General features: G+C 34.9%; 1 protein-coding gene across 1 annotated transcript in view; it reads right to left on the minus strand.

Moving 5' to 3' along the window:
• Nucleotides 1-5,537: 5,537 nt before the first annotated feature.
• The window catches only part of LOC111812234 (putative bifunctional UDP-N-acetylglucosamine transferase and deubiquitinase ALG13), a 72,033-nt gene continuing 60,131 nt past the window's right edge, over nucleotides 5,538-17,439 (minus strand). The window contains exons 17-19 of the mRNA XM_023699916.1: nucleotides 10,954-10,994; nucleotides 8,543-8,717; nucleotides 5,538-6,238 (exon numbers count right to left, since the gene is read on the minus strand). Of these exons, the coding sequence (XP_023555684.1) occupies nucleotides 5,979-6,238; nucleotides 8,543-8,717; nucleotides 10,954-10,994 (476 nt within the window). The 3' untranslated portion in view covers nucleotides 5,538-5,978. The remainder of the gene's footprint in view (nucleotides 6,239-8,542; nucleotides 8,718-10,953; nucleotides 10,995-17,439) is intronic.

Below are 17,439 nucleotides of genomic sequence, written 5' to 3' on the forward strand. Positions count from 1 at the left end.
CCACTAAGAGTCCCATCTATGTAGTGAGACCGAGACCCTGTACTAAATACATTTTAAAAATATTTAACAATTTAGTCATAATTATTAGATGGTAAAAGAACACTGCAACTATAAAACTAGTTTATAATATTAAGAAACCTATCAAGTACGATCATAAAAATTTATTCTTATTGAATACCCTAAAACACGATAGATACATGCTGTACAAAAAATCTGAATGTTAGCCAAAAAACATAAATCAAAGTTAAGTCAGTCATCATTGTACCAGTACAATCTTACATACACTTCAGATGTTAGTTGATATTTCTTTTTCCCACAATTAATTCCAATTCCTAAAGTTTCCTTGTCTTATATTACTTCAACTTTCAGGCCACCAGACTACCACTTAGCATAATAAAGCAGCTTAACTCTCAACTAACTCATCCACACATCCTGGTATAATTACTTAGGAAAAATCAATGTATAACTGCGACACACTGAGATTAAGGGCAATTGAAAATTCATAATATATCTGACAAAGATTAGTAACTGCAAAAAAAAGTACTCCTATGAGGGAATTTATGCAAATGTGCTGACTATATTTCACAAAGGCATACACACAACTAATGAACACATGAGAAAAATGTTCATTATGAAAAATAATCAGGAAAATGCAAATTGAAATCAGTGTGTTTTTTCTACACACTAAGCTAATTTTAAAAAAACTTGATACAATCATGCTGATAGAATTTTCTATATTGTTGACAGAAGTATAAAACGATAATCACTTCGGGAAGATGTCAGTTGTTTCTTATGAAATTAAACACACATCTAACCTATGACCCAACAATTCTTTATTCCAAGAGGAATACAAGTAAGTGTTCATATGACACAGACTTCTGGAAAAATGCTCATACTTTTGTTCATTACAATCTCTAAAAATCGAAAAGGATCCAAAAGTCTATTAAGAGAGTAATTTGGATAAATTATGTTGTATCAACACTCATGGACAAATCCCCAAAAGAAACCTTACTCCCAAATCAATTTTGATTCATGTATACATTTTTTTAAAATGAAAACTAATTTATGCTGGAGGTGATATCAGAAAAATCAGCAGTTGAATGGGGGAGGAGGGTAAAAACACAAATTGGCTGGGAAGGAATATGGAGGCTTTGAGGAAGTGATAAACTTGATGAAGCTTTGGCCTTCAAAGGTGTACAGTTTGTCAACATAAATAGCACCCAACACTTATCATTTGTGTACTATACTGCATGAGAACTTGACCTCAAACAAAAAGCTCAAGTTCAAATATTGAACCTTAGTTGACAATATGCATGCCACAATGCTTAGGAGTCAACTATATTAAGTCAGTAATTTTAAAATTCAAGAATAAGGACTTATAGGTTGATCTGTGAAAAAGCAAGCAGTGATTCATTGTTGAATCTAGGTGGTAAATATGGTTGTTCTTCGCACATTTCTTTCAACTTTTCTGTATGTTTAAAATCTTTAATAAAATACTAGAAAAAATTAGCAGTGAGTACAGGAAAGGAACTAAGTTAAACAAAAGCTTAATCTATGCCATGCTTCAAAGTAACCAGGAAAACTTCTTGGGTACTTCAAGTAATGTCACCAGTGATAAAAAGAAAAGTACAACTATTGAAGCAAGCAGCACAACTGAATACTAAACAACTTACTAACATAAACATTTTCATTTTGAGGTAGCTCATGTGCCAGAACAAGCTATCAGCTTCTTCATTTCTAGTACTTTAGTACCCTGGTGCTATGAGTTTTTTCTACAATTCTGCAAACAATTTGAGAAAACTGCATTTTATATGCAGTAAGGTCTGTAAGAGAGGCTTGGTAAATTACGTGAAAGGACTAATCAAGCATGTAAGACTAATAAACCAAATACTATTATCTAATGTTTGGCCAGGATATGTCTTAATGTTTTTAGTCACTGACTGAATTGAATTCCTAAGAAGGGATTGAATTTAGCTTCAATATTGTTGAAACACTCTTTATAAAAGGTCTAGACAGTGACAAGAACCACCTACCAGGGAAATAATCGCTCAAGAGTCGAGGATATTCTGGTTTTCAAGATCCACTCTGGCACCAATAAAAATGAATTTAAACACACTGGTGATTATTGGGAAAACAATGGAAACTGTAAACTTGACATGGCTCATTCCAGTTAGTTTCAATTACTAATGAGTATAATGAATTCAATAAAGTTTTAGACATAGTGAATGTTGTTAAGAACTACAGAATTTCATAAAATTCATTTCCTACTCTCCAGGCTTCCCCCACCCTTTTAGATGTCTTAATAGTGAATCTATGGGCTTTATGTGATAGCTTATGCAAAACCTTGAATTTTTTTTTCACGATTCAAGACCTGAACTCTAACTTTGTAAGCATCTCTTCTCCCCATGGCCAATTACCAAGGTATTTTTTTACCGTGAAACATTTCAAACACAAATATAACAGAATGCCTTAAGAGCTCCTAGTTTCAATGGTTTACAGTGACATGATGCTAATCTTTTATATATAAACTTTTTGCCTAGATTTTGAAGCAATTTCCAGAGTAACTATTCTAAATGAAAGCAGTTTTAGCAACACAGTTAAATAGCTGTCTTTTTTTAATTATTATTTAGTACAGGGTCTCACTATACAAATCAGACTCATAGTGATCTGCCTGTGTTCAGCCTCCCAAGTGCTGGGATTACAGGCATGTGCCACAGCGCCACAGCACCCAGTCTCAATCGCTAAGTGTTCCCTGGCCTGGTACCACTGCACTCTCCCTTAACAGGTGCTTCAGTCCACTGAGCTATCTGGCCAGCCCAGTTGTCTAAACTTAAATGGATCTTTTCCCAAAGTGAAATTCCCCACATCTCTGAAGAGTATTATAGGGGAAAACTGCCTTTGATAATTTATCTAGACGCAAAACATTCTAAACCAAGTTGCTGCTACTGAAATTTAATATTCTACATAGAATAAACTGCAAAGAGGCATTTGTTATTTAGCTCTCTTATAGATTTCATGTAAGAGACTAAACTTGTCTCTGGTTTAGAAGTTTAAATTCATTCATGCCCCCCTCTCGAATGGACTATTTTGGTACATTTGAAAATCTGTACCTGAATCAGATTTTTAAATCTCTGGTTACATTTAAAAAATCTTTATATTTATTTCCAAAGCTATTTTCTAAAGGTTATGCCTTGATTACAGGCCCCAAGGAAATGAAAGATGAATTTTAACCATAAAACTCAGTGTTTTATCTGTTTTTAATCAAGACAGAAAGCCCATACTGGTTTTGGATTACACACAGCATAAAAGTGAAGTCCAATTCCTTTTCCTTGCTATAGATGTTAACCATTTTTCTACCTTTAGTATAACCAAACTGTATCAACAAAGGGGGAGTAATGAGTCCCTTTGCATCTCCTTCTGTCAACAATTTTAATTGGATGCAATTTGGTTACCAATAGAGGAAAAACAGTGTATCTTTGCCATTTGAGGGACAAGTGGAGGCAATATGTAAAATGAAGACACCTACCAGTATTTTTGCTACAAGCTGACTACAATTTTCTCTTTGGATTTCATAAATTTCTAGAAAGCCTACATCTGGCAGCTGCTAACAAGAACCACTAGTCATATACATCAAAGGAGTTCATACCCCAGCTCTTCCCCACTCCACCCAAAACAGGAGGGCAAGGACTTACTCCTACTCCTACTAGAGCAGCAAACAAAGGAGCTTGCACTTGTCTGATTTAAATAAATGATAAATACTATAGATTCACTTAGCAACTGTTAGGTCAACTTAGTATACACACTTGATTTGAGTTGAAAGTTCATGATAACCTAGTTAAATCTGATCTGGTAATCAAATTTAAGGGAAGGTAGCAACCTACAAGTTTGAAATAGAAACAAACTGGAAACCCGAGACAGAAGTTACCTGTCTCAAAACCAACAAAAGTCCACACCCTTATTCTCAAGAATGACCTTCTAAAATAGCCCCTCATAAGTTAGTAAACCTCACTTGCTGTAAATTACATATACTTTATAAGTGATAGCACATTAAAAAATGGTAAAGAAGGGTTGCTCCATGTCATAAGCTTGACTGTGGGCTGTTGAAATTAAACCAAGAGGTTTGCAGAGGAACAGGTAAAAGTTTTAGGTTGCTGTAAGGGGTCATACACTACCATCTGATCTTTCCTTACCAAAGTTATCAATTACCAGATTGCAAGACTTATTAATATGAACCACTTTGAGAACAGCACACTGAAGAGCAGATAGGTTCTTCGCGATGGATTCTACATCACCACAGTATTGCTCAAATGCGAGGCCCAGTGTCTCAGAGTTATTTTTGCCTAGTGTGTGACTGCAGGGGTGAAAGCACTAATTCACAGGTATGTAAGTGGTACCTCAGTTTATGAACTTATAAATTTGTTCTATGATTTTGGAAAAGATGGCTAATCTGTGTTAGTGTGGGAAAGATGTTCTTGGTCTTGTAACCCAATACAGTGTATAAACAAAAGTGTTCAAGAATCAAGGTTATCACTGTACAGCAATAATAAAATCATAGTCATAAATATGTTTTGTGGCAACCAAAAAGCATTAAAAATTTTTGACAGGTGAGATATGGCAAAACATTCTGCACAAATTACTTCTCAGAGGATAATTGATTAAAAACAGATCTTGTGGTCTCTGGACAGATGAAAGGAAGAAGGCATAAAAGGGCTGATGAAATGTGCCTCACAGAAAAGAGACAATCCAGGTCTTGAGAAACAATTCTAAAAAACAAAAGTAAGATATTATAACTATCGGGAATACAGGAAAATGACAAAATCTACATTAAAATTTCCATGGGGAGCTCACACATTTATTTTGTGGGTTAGTTTCGGGGTGTTTTGAGACAGGATCTATGTTGTTCAGATAGGCCTTGAACTTGCGATCTTCCTGCTTCAGACCCTCAAGTGCTGAGGTGTGCAGCACCATGCACATCCATTCTCAGGAGAAAAAAGCTAGATATGGTAGTATGTACCTGAGGGCAAGTAACATTTCAAGTGGCCCATAACTACCCCAATCCCACCCTGTTGAAGCTATAGTTACATTCTTCAGCAACCAAAATGCCAGGGAAAAACCATGTTGAAATAATCACATTTCTGGTACACTCTCTGCTGCCATGAAAAAGCAAAAAAGAAAAAACATCGTAGTCCTTTAGACAATTTTAAATGCTAGTTTTTATTTATTGCTAACTGTGCAAACAACACCAATTCAATACTGTGCAGTAAAAGTTACATAAATCCAGTATTAAACAACAGCATATGGGATAAGTCTAAAGTAGAGCACCATATGAACTTCAAAGCTGATCAATATCACAGAACACAACTGAGGTCACACAATTCTTTAAAAACTTGGCCAAAACAAACAAACAAACAAACAAACAAACAAACAAACCTTGGCAGAGCTGGGGAGATAGTTCAGTAACATAAGTGCCTGCCTAGCAAGGGCAAGGTCCCAAGTTCAATCCCCTATGCAACAGCAACAAAAAAAAAAAAAAAAAAAAAAAAAAGAGAGAGACTTAAAAGGCTCTCTTATTTAATGTTAAGTTTTCTGGAAACAAAGGCTCTTGATTTTGTTGTTTTACTTTCCAGAAAAATGGAACTTACAATTTTGAACGGTTTAGTAGGTTGTGTGATTTCTGAGCCAGGGCAATCGTTCGTATTATTTATTTCAACTGGCACTATCAATACAAAGATGACAAGCTGGTTGACAGGAAATCTGAACACAATCAAACACGATCAGATCAGTATGGGAATAGTTGTACAACCATCTTAATTTCCTCATTCACAACCCAAAGAAGTATTCCTTTAAAGAAATATTTTGAATCAAAAGACAGGGCAATCTTAAAGACATAAATACAAGAGTAATGACTCTTACTGCCTAAACCACTTAAACACCAATGTAGAAAACGGCAGTGCAAGAATACTCCATATTGTTGAATCTTACATATTCTGAGGTACATAATGAGAAGATGGAGGCGAAGTAATATAACCAACTGGCCCAGGACTTATAGCACCAGGAATCTGTGAACCACCATATGCTGTGCCAATTGGATGACAGGGTGCAATGCAGGGATAATCTGGCACAACAGGAAGGCAGGAATCAAAACTTGGCAGTGGTGGTTGCCCATAGGGATCTGACATGACTGGATAATAGACTGCTCCATGAGGGACAGGTACAGCATCAGCATTTGGAAAAGTACCTGAAACAAAGCATATATACATTACACTTTATATAAAAAATTCACTGCAATACAACCCTATGCAACATAAATGGATGTTCATATACGTGAAAATTACGTATCATTAATTTCAGAAACATCAAAGCAACTATAGCAAAGCATGTTATATAATGTCTAAACCAGGCTACCAAAGTATTACATGGAAACTTCTAAATTAGAAAAACCACATGTAACAATCATTTTGTACCACTTGAGCACTGAAAAATTTGAATGACTCTACAGTGTGATCTATACTTGAAGACACAGTTTGAAGAGCATCCTAAAACTATCATCTCATAAATATCGTTGAGATAGTAGCATCATTTTAATTTTACATCACTTTTACAGTGACAAGTATGTTCTAATGTTGCTATAATGACTATACATATCAGACAAAAAGAATCTTTCATTACTTGGGCTAATTTAGTTCATTCTGCAAAATTAAGACTGCCATTGCTTCACGATTTACTACAATTAAAAATAGCTGTATACAAGGTATGCTATACAAAAGTGCAATGGAAGCTGAAATTTTATTACCATAAACCACACCATACCAGTACACTAGTGATAAGTAAGATTTTCTAATGCTATTACTATTTCAAATTTATTAATACACTTTAAAAAAGGAAAGGAAGCGTAAAATAAATCAACATTCCCAATATGTACCAGACCTGGTACACATATACATAAGGTGTCAAATTCTTGTAACAACCCTCACAAGTCACTTTACAGAAAATCCTGCATAAGGAAGTGACCTAGGATGTCAATTATTAAAAGAAAAAAGATTTCAATTATTGAGAGTGATGCAGTATGAAAAGTACTTGGTTTATTCACATGATTTTTTCCACTTCTTGCCGATTCTAAGAAGGGCACTCGAAAAATCCTATTCTAAATCCCTCAAAGTGCCTACTATACTTTGAACATATAAAACAATGATACTAATAGTCTAATATACTGGCTCTCAATTTGATCTCAGCATCAATTTATACTTTTAAAAATTGAAAATCCCAAATAGCTTCTATTGGGGCAACAGATATGAATATTTATTGTACTAGGAATTTAAACAAGAACGTTTTCACATATTTACTAATTTATCTAAGTCAATTTCATGTTAACAAAAATGCAATTATGTAAAAAATTCTCCAACATAAAACTGTCATTATTCTAGTGAAAATTTCTACTGTATGGCTTAACAGAAACCAGGCAGCTTCTCATATGATTGTGCACTTAATCTATTGTATGCTGAAGTATATGAAGAACCCTTTGCTCACATAAATGTATAGCTTGGAAAGAGAAGTCTTTTAATAACAAGAAATTTCATGTAATTTTAGATATTCTCTGATGCTGGATCTCAAGTACATAGTTTCTCAAAGTATCAATGTGCAATTTTCATGTTGTTATATTATAATCCATTGTTTTACCTTTCACTTTGGCTATGAAAAATCAGGCACAACATCCTGCATTTGTAACTGGGAAGCTATTATTTCCCTGAGGTATATAGAGCTCCCTGATGTGAACACATCTCATTTCACAATTTGGGAAAATACATTCACTAATAGTTCCAGTTATATTAGAAGGTTTAGAAGGATTAATTACTGGAAAGCGGTCAGGTACATGATGTCAGATCCAAGTTTCCCAAAACTTTCTTTTCCATTTGAAAATTGGAATTTTCTTTGACAACAAAAACATTGTTTTCCTTTAAATGAAAGGCTTTGTTTGAAAAAATGTCCAAAAAAAACCCTAAAAACTGTCAACCAGATTAACCCAGTCTGAACTACCAGTTAAAAATGTGATTCATGAAAAAGTCAGCTATCTAATAAATCAATACTGCCAAGTCTTTTTCCTTAAGGTAATCATATTTACTCAGTATACAAGTATTTTATGAATAGTTCCCATTTTGTGACAGAGATTTAGTAAAAATAAGAACATTGGCGTTTTGTACCAATAACATGTTGATGAAAAAGACTGCTCACTAGCACATTTGATGGTAATGCTTTGATATATGTAGTAAGAGGCCAGAAGTTTTGCCTGCCACTGACTTTTATACTCTGAATACAAATGTGACACACAGTGAAAGAGACAAACAAAATGTTAGTATTAGTGTGAATACTTTTGGCCTCATGAATCTCCTGAGAGGCTGACAGGTAGCCCGAAGAGTCCACATATGTGTTCAGAACAGCAGGTGTTAAGTATATGGATCTACTGAAACATTTAAAGACCAATAATTAAATCCTACACAATAAAAGCCAATTTTTCATCTTGCTGGCAATCTCATTGCATACTCACCATTCACTGGTGCATCTGTCTGTGCACCATCTGCTCTCCCTATCTCACTGTACAAGTGAGGAACAGTTTGGTCTATCAGAGGTGGTGGCTCAGTATAGACTGGGTAATTCTCTACATGTGGCTGCTGAATCTGTGGCATATAGACCATAGAGTGCCAACAGCTGTGGTGATAGCACTGGAGAAAGAAATGACAAAAATGAACAAAAATCACTTAACCTTTACTGTTCTTTACTCTTAAAGTGGTATATAGTTCCTCAAATATATTAGGTCATAATTTTCAGGTGTTGTAAGATCTGCCATTTAGAAAGCATGTTCTCTAATAGTTTACTGTCTTTGGCATATTCTATACTCAAATATGGACCTACTAATTCTTTTAGGAAAGTGTACTAAAGAAATTAGAAATATGCACAGAGACCTGGATACAAAGCTATCTTTGTAGATTTTTTGAAACAAAAACCAACTGAGCACACTAAATATCTATATCCAACAATAGAGGAACTGGGTGAATGAATTATTCTATATACTATATACCACACAAGCAAAAAAATTTAGTCAAATATTATAATGAAAAACATTAAGGTAAATAAATACAAAATTTTATAGGACAACTCATTTTATAAAGTAAAAACCAAAAACTAAGGAAATATATGAAAATACATTGGTGAATGTGGTTTTCTTCTACCTTAGGTCCTCAATGTATTAAAATGAACATTAATGCTTTTAATTTAAAATATTTCATTTCCTAGTATTTCCCAGTCAAACCTAGAAAAAAAAACTGAGGATGGGATCACACTATGCTGCCAAGATGCTCTCATATTCTAGGTTTAAATGACACTCTCATTTCAGCCTTCCAAGTTGCTGGGAGGACAGTATGTGCCACTGCTCTCAACCAGTTTTTTTTTCTCTTTTCCAATTGTAAAGTTGAACCCAAAGCTGCATTTCTACTACTGAGCTAAATCCTAGTATTTTCAACGTTTATAATTTTTAGACAAAGACAATACCCAGGCTGGCCTTGGATGTATGATTTTACTGCCTTAGCTTCCAGAGTAGCTAGGACTATAGGTGTGTGTTACCAGACATGGAAAAGAGAATTTTTGTTCAAAAAAAAGGGGGCACTGAAGATCAAAACCATGGTTTCTCTATGACTGAGCTATATCCTTAGAAGTTCTTTAAAATTTCACTTTGTGGGGCCAGGGAGATGGCTCAGTAGAATAAGCGCTTCCCTGGCAAGCGCAAGGGCCTGAGTTCAATACCCGGTTTCGCAAAAAAAAATAAATAAATAAATTCATTTTGAGAAAGTGTCCCCATTAAATTGCCTAAGCTGGCCTTGAACTTACAATACTTTCTCAGCCTCTCAAGCGACTGAGATTGTAAGCATGTGCCACTGCACATGGTTTAAAAGTTAGTTTAAATGTCATAGAATTCTGGAACAAGCAACCAAGTTTCCACATATGTCTATAATAAACTAATATAACCAAAAGGGAAGGCAATTTAAGAAAAATAGTCTGAAAAAAAACCCAAAAACCTACCCCATTACTCTCAATTTATAGATATAAACTACTTAAAACAGTTCCTGACATTATGTCTGAAGCTTTAGGAAAATTAGTGTCTAGAGATATGAACTATCTGGGGATTATCCAGGACACTGTATAGTTTATCATCATCTGCCAAATCTTAAGACACATCCTCTTTTTTCAAACCAGAGACACTTTTCAGAGATACCAAGATACCAGTTTGCATCCACCTGCATAATTCAAAGGAGTGGTGAAAAGCAGTGTTTGGCAAATATCTATGACCATATAAGGGGTTTAAAAATACAGCCATTTAAGTATCTTTTTATTGGTCTGATTATTTTCCTATCAAATTCAGGAGTAGTCATAAAAATATTTTAAGTAAATAGGATAAATGATCCATTCATTCAGAGTATGTAACTCATTGAAAGGCTGGTTTAGAACGTTCAATATGAGAGCTAATCTACTATATGCTAAAGGTGTGCTGCTTTAAGAATCCAAGTCCCCACTTTCTTCAATTTAACAACTATCTTACAATAAGAAAAACTGAACTGAGAGGCTGAAGCATAAAACTGACCTATCTCATCTTCCACAGATCCCTTAGAAATAAAATTTAGAACTCCCACCATATTCTTAACCTTCAATGTTCAAGAAGACAGGCATGGTGGTAACATGCCTATAATCCCAGCACTCTCAGAGGCTGAGGCAGAAGGATTTTAGTTAAGTCTGGACTCAGTCTAGGCAACTTAGCCACTTATTAAGACCCTGTCTCAAAATAAAAAAAAATTATACTTCAGTGTGAAGGCACTGGGCTCAGTCCCCAGTGTAGGAAACATAAAGTCATAAATTTCAAGAGTATTATTTTTCTAAACAATTTGTATTTGGTTTTAACATTCTTACCTGCAATCCCAGATTGAAATAGTACTGTAAAACTTTCATATCTAAAATGAAAAAAAAAATTCATTCAGTGACAGACTAAAGGCAATCCCAACTATCATTTAGAAGTTTTCACTTCAAGCATTCTCAAAGTAGATAAAAATACGGTCTTCCCACATTAACACAATCCTCAGTTTTATCTTACACTAAATGACCATGCACCCATCATTATGTAAGTTCATTTTCTGGTACACAGGTTAGCTGTTAATTATGAATTTTATTCTTAGTATTAGGCAGGTGCAACAAGAATGCCAGTATGAATATTCAGGAAAAATCTGTAAAGGCACTTTATTGCTTCTTGCTTATTCCAAGATTTACTTTTATTACAACTCTAGAATGTAAATATCCATTTGGATTTCAGTTACCAGCACTGATTAAAGTATAATTTAATGCTATATCAATGATAGGATTAGTGATACCTGCGCTAAGACAGCTAGTGCAATATGAAACAATTCATTTGTTTTTAATTAGCCAGGAGTTGACCACCACTACTAGAACTTAGATGAGAAGGACAAATAACAAGGTAACGCGAAGAGAATTATATCCTAAATTCATAATATTCCTCCAGACATTATAGAACTTAATTAAAACATTTCGTAAAGAAACCTGGTATGGTGGCAACCACCTGTAATCCTAGTACTACAGGAAGCTGAGGCAGTTGGAGTGCAAGTTCAAGCACAGCACAAGCAACTTAGTGAATTTGCTAGTTCCTCTCTCAAATTAAAAATTAAAAAGAAATAAAAAGGGTTGGTGAGGTAGCTCAGTAAGAAGGTCCTGGGTTTAATCTCCAATACATCAATGAATGAAAGATATATGAGGCAAGAGCAAATGTTCCTAGCATTCTTGGGATGTGTGTGAGTGTGTGTCTCAGGGAGGGGCAGGAAACTGATACCAGGACCTTTGTCTGATGTGATAAATATACACTCTACCACTGAGCTATAGCCCCAGTCTTGTTCTTAGTATTTTCTCTCTATATATTTACTGACTTGGGATCCACATTCTTATTGATTAGCAATATAACCTGAATCCCACGAAGAGATGAATTCACAGAAAACTCCACTTCTTAAAGTTTTCATCTCCCCATACAAATATATTTACTATCATTGTAAAAGAATTAGCTTGGTCAAATGTGGTGCTATACACATGTACACCCCAGTACTCTGGGAGACTAAAGCAGAAGCACTGAAGCTTAAGCCTAGCCTGGGCAACTTAGCAACTCAGTGAAACTGTTTCAAAAAAAAAAAAAGGCTAGGAATACAGCTCTGTGGAAAGGCCCCAGGGTAGAGTCCCAGTACAAGATCCCCCCTACCACTAGCATCAGCTTGCATTTTGACTATTACGTGGGAATAAGCTGTAAGTCTAATGCTCAAGCTAAAAACATAAATATATGAGCAGGGTATTTAGGTATCTATACATGTGTAAAAATGAAAATTCAGCTTTAAAAAAGTGAAACATTGATACAGTATGCATGTATGGCACCTTGAAAATTGCTAAGCGAAGGAAGTAAGGCATAAAAGACTACATATTGTTATGATTCCATTTATATACAATGTCTAGACTAGGCAAGTTTACAGAATACAGAGTAGTGGCTGCTGATGCTGGGAGGTATAAACAGAAACTAAGAAAGAGCACAGGGTATGTTTAGGGGGAGGTTAAAAGGAAGTTAGAGGAATGAATGGAGACAGAATTTGAGTAAACTCATGACACCAGCAAAAATTTAGGAGTAGAAAAATCAAGTGCATAGAGTTCACTAAGAAAAGAAGGCTGTGATGTAACAGAGGCTAGATTCTAAGTCATAAATGTCATACTAACCTGCTATGCTTTACAGCAATTTAAAAATCACTGAAAGTTTATGAGCTAGGAAGATGCAAAGTGGTACAACCTCCTCAGCAGAAAGAACAATTAAGCTACTCTGACTGTTCAGGGTAGGTAAAGGCATAATGTATGAAGGAGACAGTGCGTATTGTTTAAAAAAAAACCTAGAAAATTCTTTGGGGATAAGTACTGGGGGTTGAAGCCAGGATTTTGCACTGAGCTACACCCCCAGCTTTTTTTTGAGAAAGGGTCTCACTAAGTCCCTCAGGCTAAGCTTAAACTGTTGAACCTGCTCCCTCAGAGCCCAAAGCCCGAGATTACTGCCATGTGACAACACACCAGGCTAAGCATAAATTAATAAATCGGCCAAGTTTAACACGTATAAATCAATGTTTTTATATATGAGGGCAACAATGGAAAACTAAATTCATATTCTACTTACTACATCCCCATACCCCAAATACATAGGAATACATTTAACAAAGGATGTAGAAAACCACTTTATGAAAAATAAAATGGTGAGACCACAAAATCAGGCTTAAATAGACTAGTATGATGCTATGCTCATAGTTCCAAAGAACTATCATTAAAATGGCAATTCTCTAGAAATTGGGCTATAAATTCAACGTGAATCCAAATTTCCAGGTTTTCTGAGGGGAGGGAATAAAAATTGGCAATCAAATGGAAAGGAAAATGGCAGAACAGTTAAAATAATCATCCAGAAAGAAAACGTTGGCTAACTTACAGATATGTAAGGTAAACTACCTGACTAAACCTTATAAAAAGTATGATACTAGTATAAGGTTTGAAAAAAACCAACCTTACAGATTGGAACTCAGAAACTGAGCAGTATGCTAAATATTCATTTAATTTTTGACCAAAACACTAAAGTAATCCAATGAGAAAATCTTTCTTACAAATGATAGTTGTGAAATACTGGATGTCCATAAGAGGAAAATAAAGAACAACTTTACCTTTATAACTTGGGGTACGCAAAAGTTTCTTAGATCATGAAAGCAATAAACAAAAAACAGATTTCAATTAAAATACTCTGTTTATCGAAAAACACCATAAAGAAAACAGATGACACGGACCAGCAGAACATACACAAACACAAACCATATCCTGATAAAAAGACTAGTACCTAGAATATATAAACAAATACTCCAACTCAGCACAAGTAACTCAGTAAGAGTGCCAAATGTTAACATTCTATAAAAAATATGCAAACAGGTAATAAATGTGAAAAACTCAAACATGTAGTCATCCATACATAATAAACTGAATCTATACATATTTTATACCCTTCAGAAAAATTTGCTCCAAATTTATCATGGATTTAAACACATAATTCAAAACTATACAACTGAGCTGTGATACTAAACTATATCCACCCCCTTTTTAAATTGAGACACTGTATTTTTTCTCTCATGTGAAAAACTAAACAGACAAATAAGGACCAAAATGGGTGATATACATTGGGAAGTAGGAACAAAATATTCAAATGGGAAGGGGCAGGGAAAAGAGAAATAAGGAAAAAGGGAAAAAAAAGAGAATAGAAGGGAAAAAATGAAAATAAAGTTTTGTAAATAAGGAAAGGAAGAAGGTTTGAAGAAAGAGAAGGGAAATGGGAGAAAAAAAAAGAATCAAGATATACTGTGTAAATTGCCAGAGATATAGCTCAGTAGCACAGTGCCCAAGATTCCCAGTACCAAGAAAAAAAAGTAAATTATGTATAGGTACAAATTCCCTGTCATAACTGTAATTGTATCAAAAGTATACCAATAAAATGAGCTTTAAAAAATTTTGAAACAAGGTCTCAATAAGTCATTAAGTTGCATAGTCTGGGCTCAAATTGATGATCCTTCTGCTTCATTCTCTCAGAGTTCTGGGATAACAGGCATGACCTACCACTGCACTGAACTTTAGTGATGACTTTTTAAGATGCAGCACCATAGATATGATCTATGAAAGCAATAATTAAGTGCATGTCATTAAAATCTAAAACATCTGTTTTGTGAAAGATGCCATCAGAGAAATGAAAGACAAACTACAGACTGGGAGAGAATATGTGTCAAAGATATATAATTGATATAGCTGATAAGCTCTATTATCCAAAATACATAAAATTCTCTAAAACTCAGTAAGAAGTCAATCTGATTTACATATAAGCCACAGACAATAACAGGTACCTAACACAAAAGATACACAGATGGAAAACACACATATGAAAAGATACTACACAATGTATGTCAGAAGGGACAGGCAGATTAAATCAAAGAGATACCATTACAATCAGAATGCTCAAAATATAGAACACTGATAACATCAAAATGTTGTCATGTATATGGAACATTGATTCTCATCCATGGATCTTGTGGATGCAAAATAATATAGCTTCTTTGGCAGACAATTTGGCAGTTTCTTACAAAATTAAGCATAAGTCTTATTATCTGACTCCACAATCAAAAATTTTACAGTTACTCAAAATTTAAACATGTATTTCTATATGAAAACTTGCAGTTGAATGTTTGGAGTAGCTTTAATCACTACTACCCAAGGTTCTAAATGACAAAGATAGCCTTCAGGTGAATGACTATATAATATATAAACTTTCTACATCAACACAAAGGATTATTATTTAGTGTTCAAAAGAGCTAAGCTCACAGTGCCTTCCTGGCAAGGGTGAGGTCCTGAGTTTGATTCCTGGTATCTGTAAAAAAACAAAAACAAAACTAAAAAAGAACTAAGCTCACAACCCATGGAAGTCATGGGAGAACCTTAAATGTATATCACTAAGTGAAAGAAACTACCTAAAAAGTTTACATTCTATATGATCACAACAATATGTTATTCTGGAAAAAGTCAAAATTATGGGAAGAATGACAAGATGCCAGTGTGGAGGTGGTGTGGATACTTGGAACACAGATTTTTAGGGTAGTAAAAATACTATACAATACTATAATGGTGGACACATATCATTATATACTTGTGCAAACTCATGAAAAGTACAGTACAAAGTGTGAACTATCGTCTTTGAGTGATGATGTGTGAAGGCAAGTTCGAGAATTACAGTAAGGGGCTAGCCAAGTAGCTCAGCGGATTAAAGTGCCTGCAAGCAAGCACAGGGGCAGGGGGTTGGATCCGCGGGCCTGCCCTGCAGGCCCCGCCCCCAGAATGCACTAAGATGGCAATTGAGACTGGGCATGGTGGCGCACGCCTATACTCCTAGCACTTTGCAAGGTGTAAACAGGAGAATCACTACGAGTTCAATCCAGTAGTGAGACCCTGAATACCCTGTAACAAAAAAAAAAAAACCTACAGTAAATATAACACTGCAGGGGGATCTTGAAAATATATGAGAATATGTACATATCATGGTAGATGGAATGAATATGGAAAATCACTGCACATTCCTCTCAATTTTTCTGTGACTAGACAACTGCTCTATAAAATAAGGGTCTATTTTAAAGTGACTATGAGTCATCAAATGGCAAAAATGGGACAACACCAAATTATAGGAAGGTGAAAAACTACTGAAATTCTCATGTAATGCTAATATGGATCCAAAATGATACAACTTTGGAAAAATGTTTGGCAGTTTCTTACAATAATAAACATAGACTTCTCTATGACTCAGCAATTCCACTGGCAGGTACTTGGTTATGGAAAATTAAAACATGTTCACTAAGACTTTGGGGGGGCAGTTTAATACATAACAGCCCCAAATTGGAAACAGACCAGGATTCTATCAATAGGCATATGCACAAACTGTAGAATATTCATAAAATGAAATACTAATCAGAAATAAAAGCAAATAGACTAATGATACAACATAAAAATACTACGTAGAGCTTGCTGAGCTTTCTATACATATTATATACTGTGCAACAGGTAAAACTAATCTACAGCAGATTTTTAAATCTACACTTGGCTTTTCCTGCACGGAAATGTGAATGGATCCCCTCAAATGGGGTTTAAAGAAACTTATAAAATAAGGATATTTCATTATTTTGATAAAGATTTGGGCAATTGCAAAAAAAAAAAACCATATTGTTAAAATTCAGCTAATGTTCATCTACATTTTCATTTCATTATATGTGAATTCTACACCAAATAGAGAAACTATGGGGCTGGTGAGATGGCTCAGTGGTCTAAAGCACCTACTTAGAACAAGCTTAGCAAAGCATCAGGGACCGCGGTTCAATCCCCCAGCACCACATGCCAGCCAGCCCCGCCCCCAGGCGGGCTGAGCTGGCCACACACACACACACATAAATAAAAATAAAAATAAAGAGAAACTAAATACCGAGCTCTAGTTAATATATATGCTAAAAATTCCTAAGTTTTGACTTCAATTGACAAATAATTGTTATGATTCAGATCTAAAATGTCGCCCAAAAGCTACATGTGTTCAGAGCAGGGTATCTGGAAGGTGACTTGATCATGTGGGTGCTGACTGATGCCTTCATGGCTGAATGTGCCATAGTGAGTTGGGACTTGGTCTCAGGCAGTAAAAATGCTTAGCAAATAGCTCAAGATAAATAAACTTCTGAGACCAAGACAGATCTAGATCTGTGTATCAACTACATAGATGTAATAATGAAATTTTACATTAAGAAAGAACAGGCTAGA

The sequence above is a fragment of the Octodon degus genome, unplaced genomic scaffold (assembly GCF_000260255.1).
Source record: "Octodon degus isolate 3935 unplaced genomic scaffold, OctDeg1.0 scaffold00117, whole genome shotgun sequence".
Lineage (NCBI taxonomy): Eukaryota > Metazoa > Chordata > Mammalia > Rodentia > Octodontidae > Octodon > Octodon degus.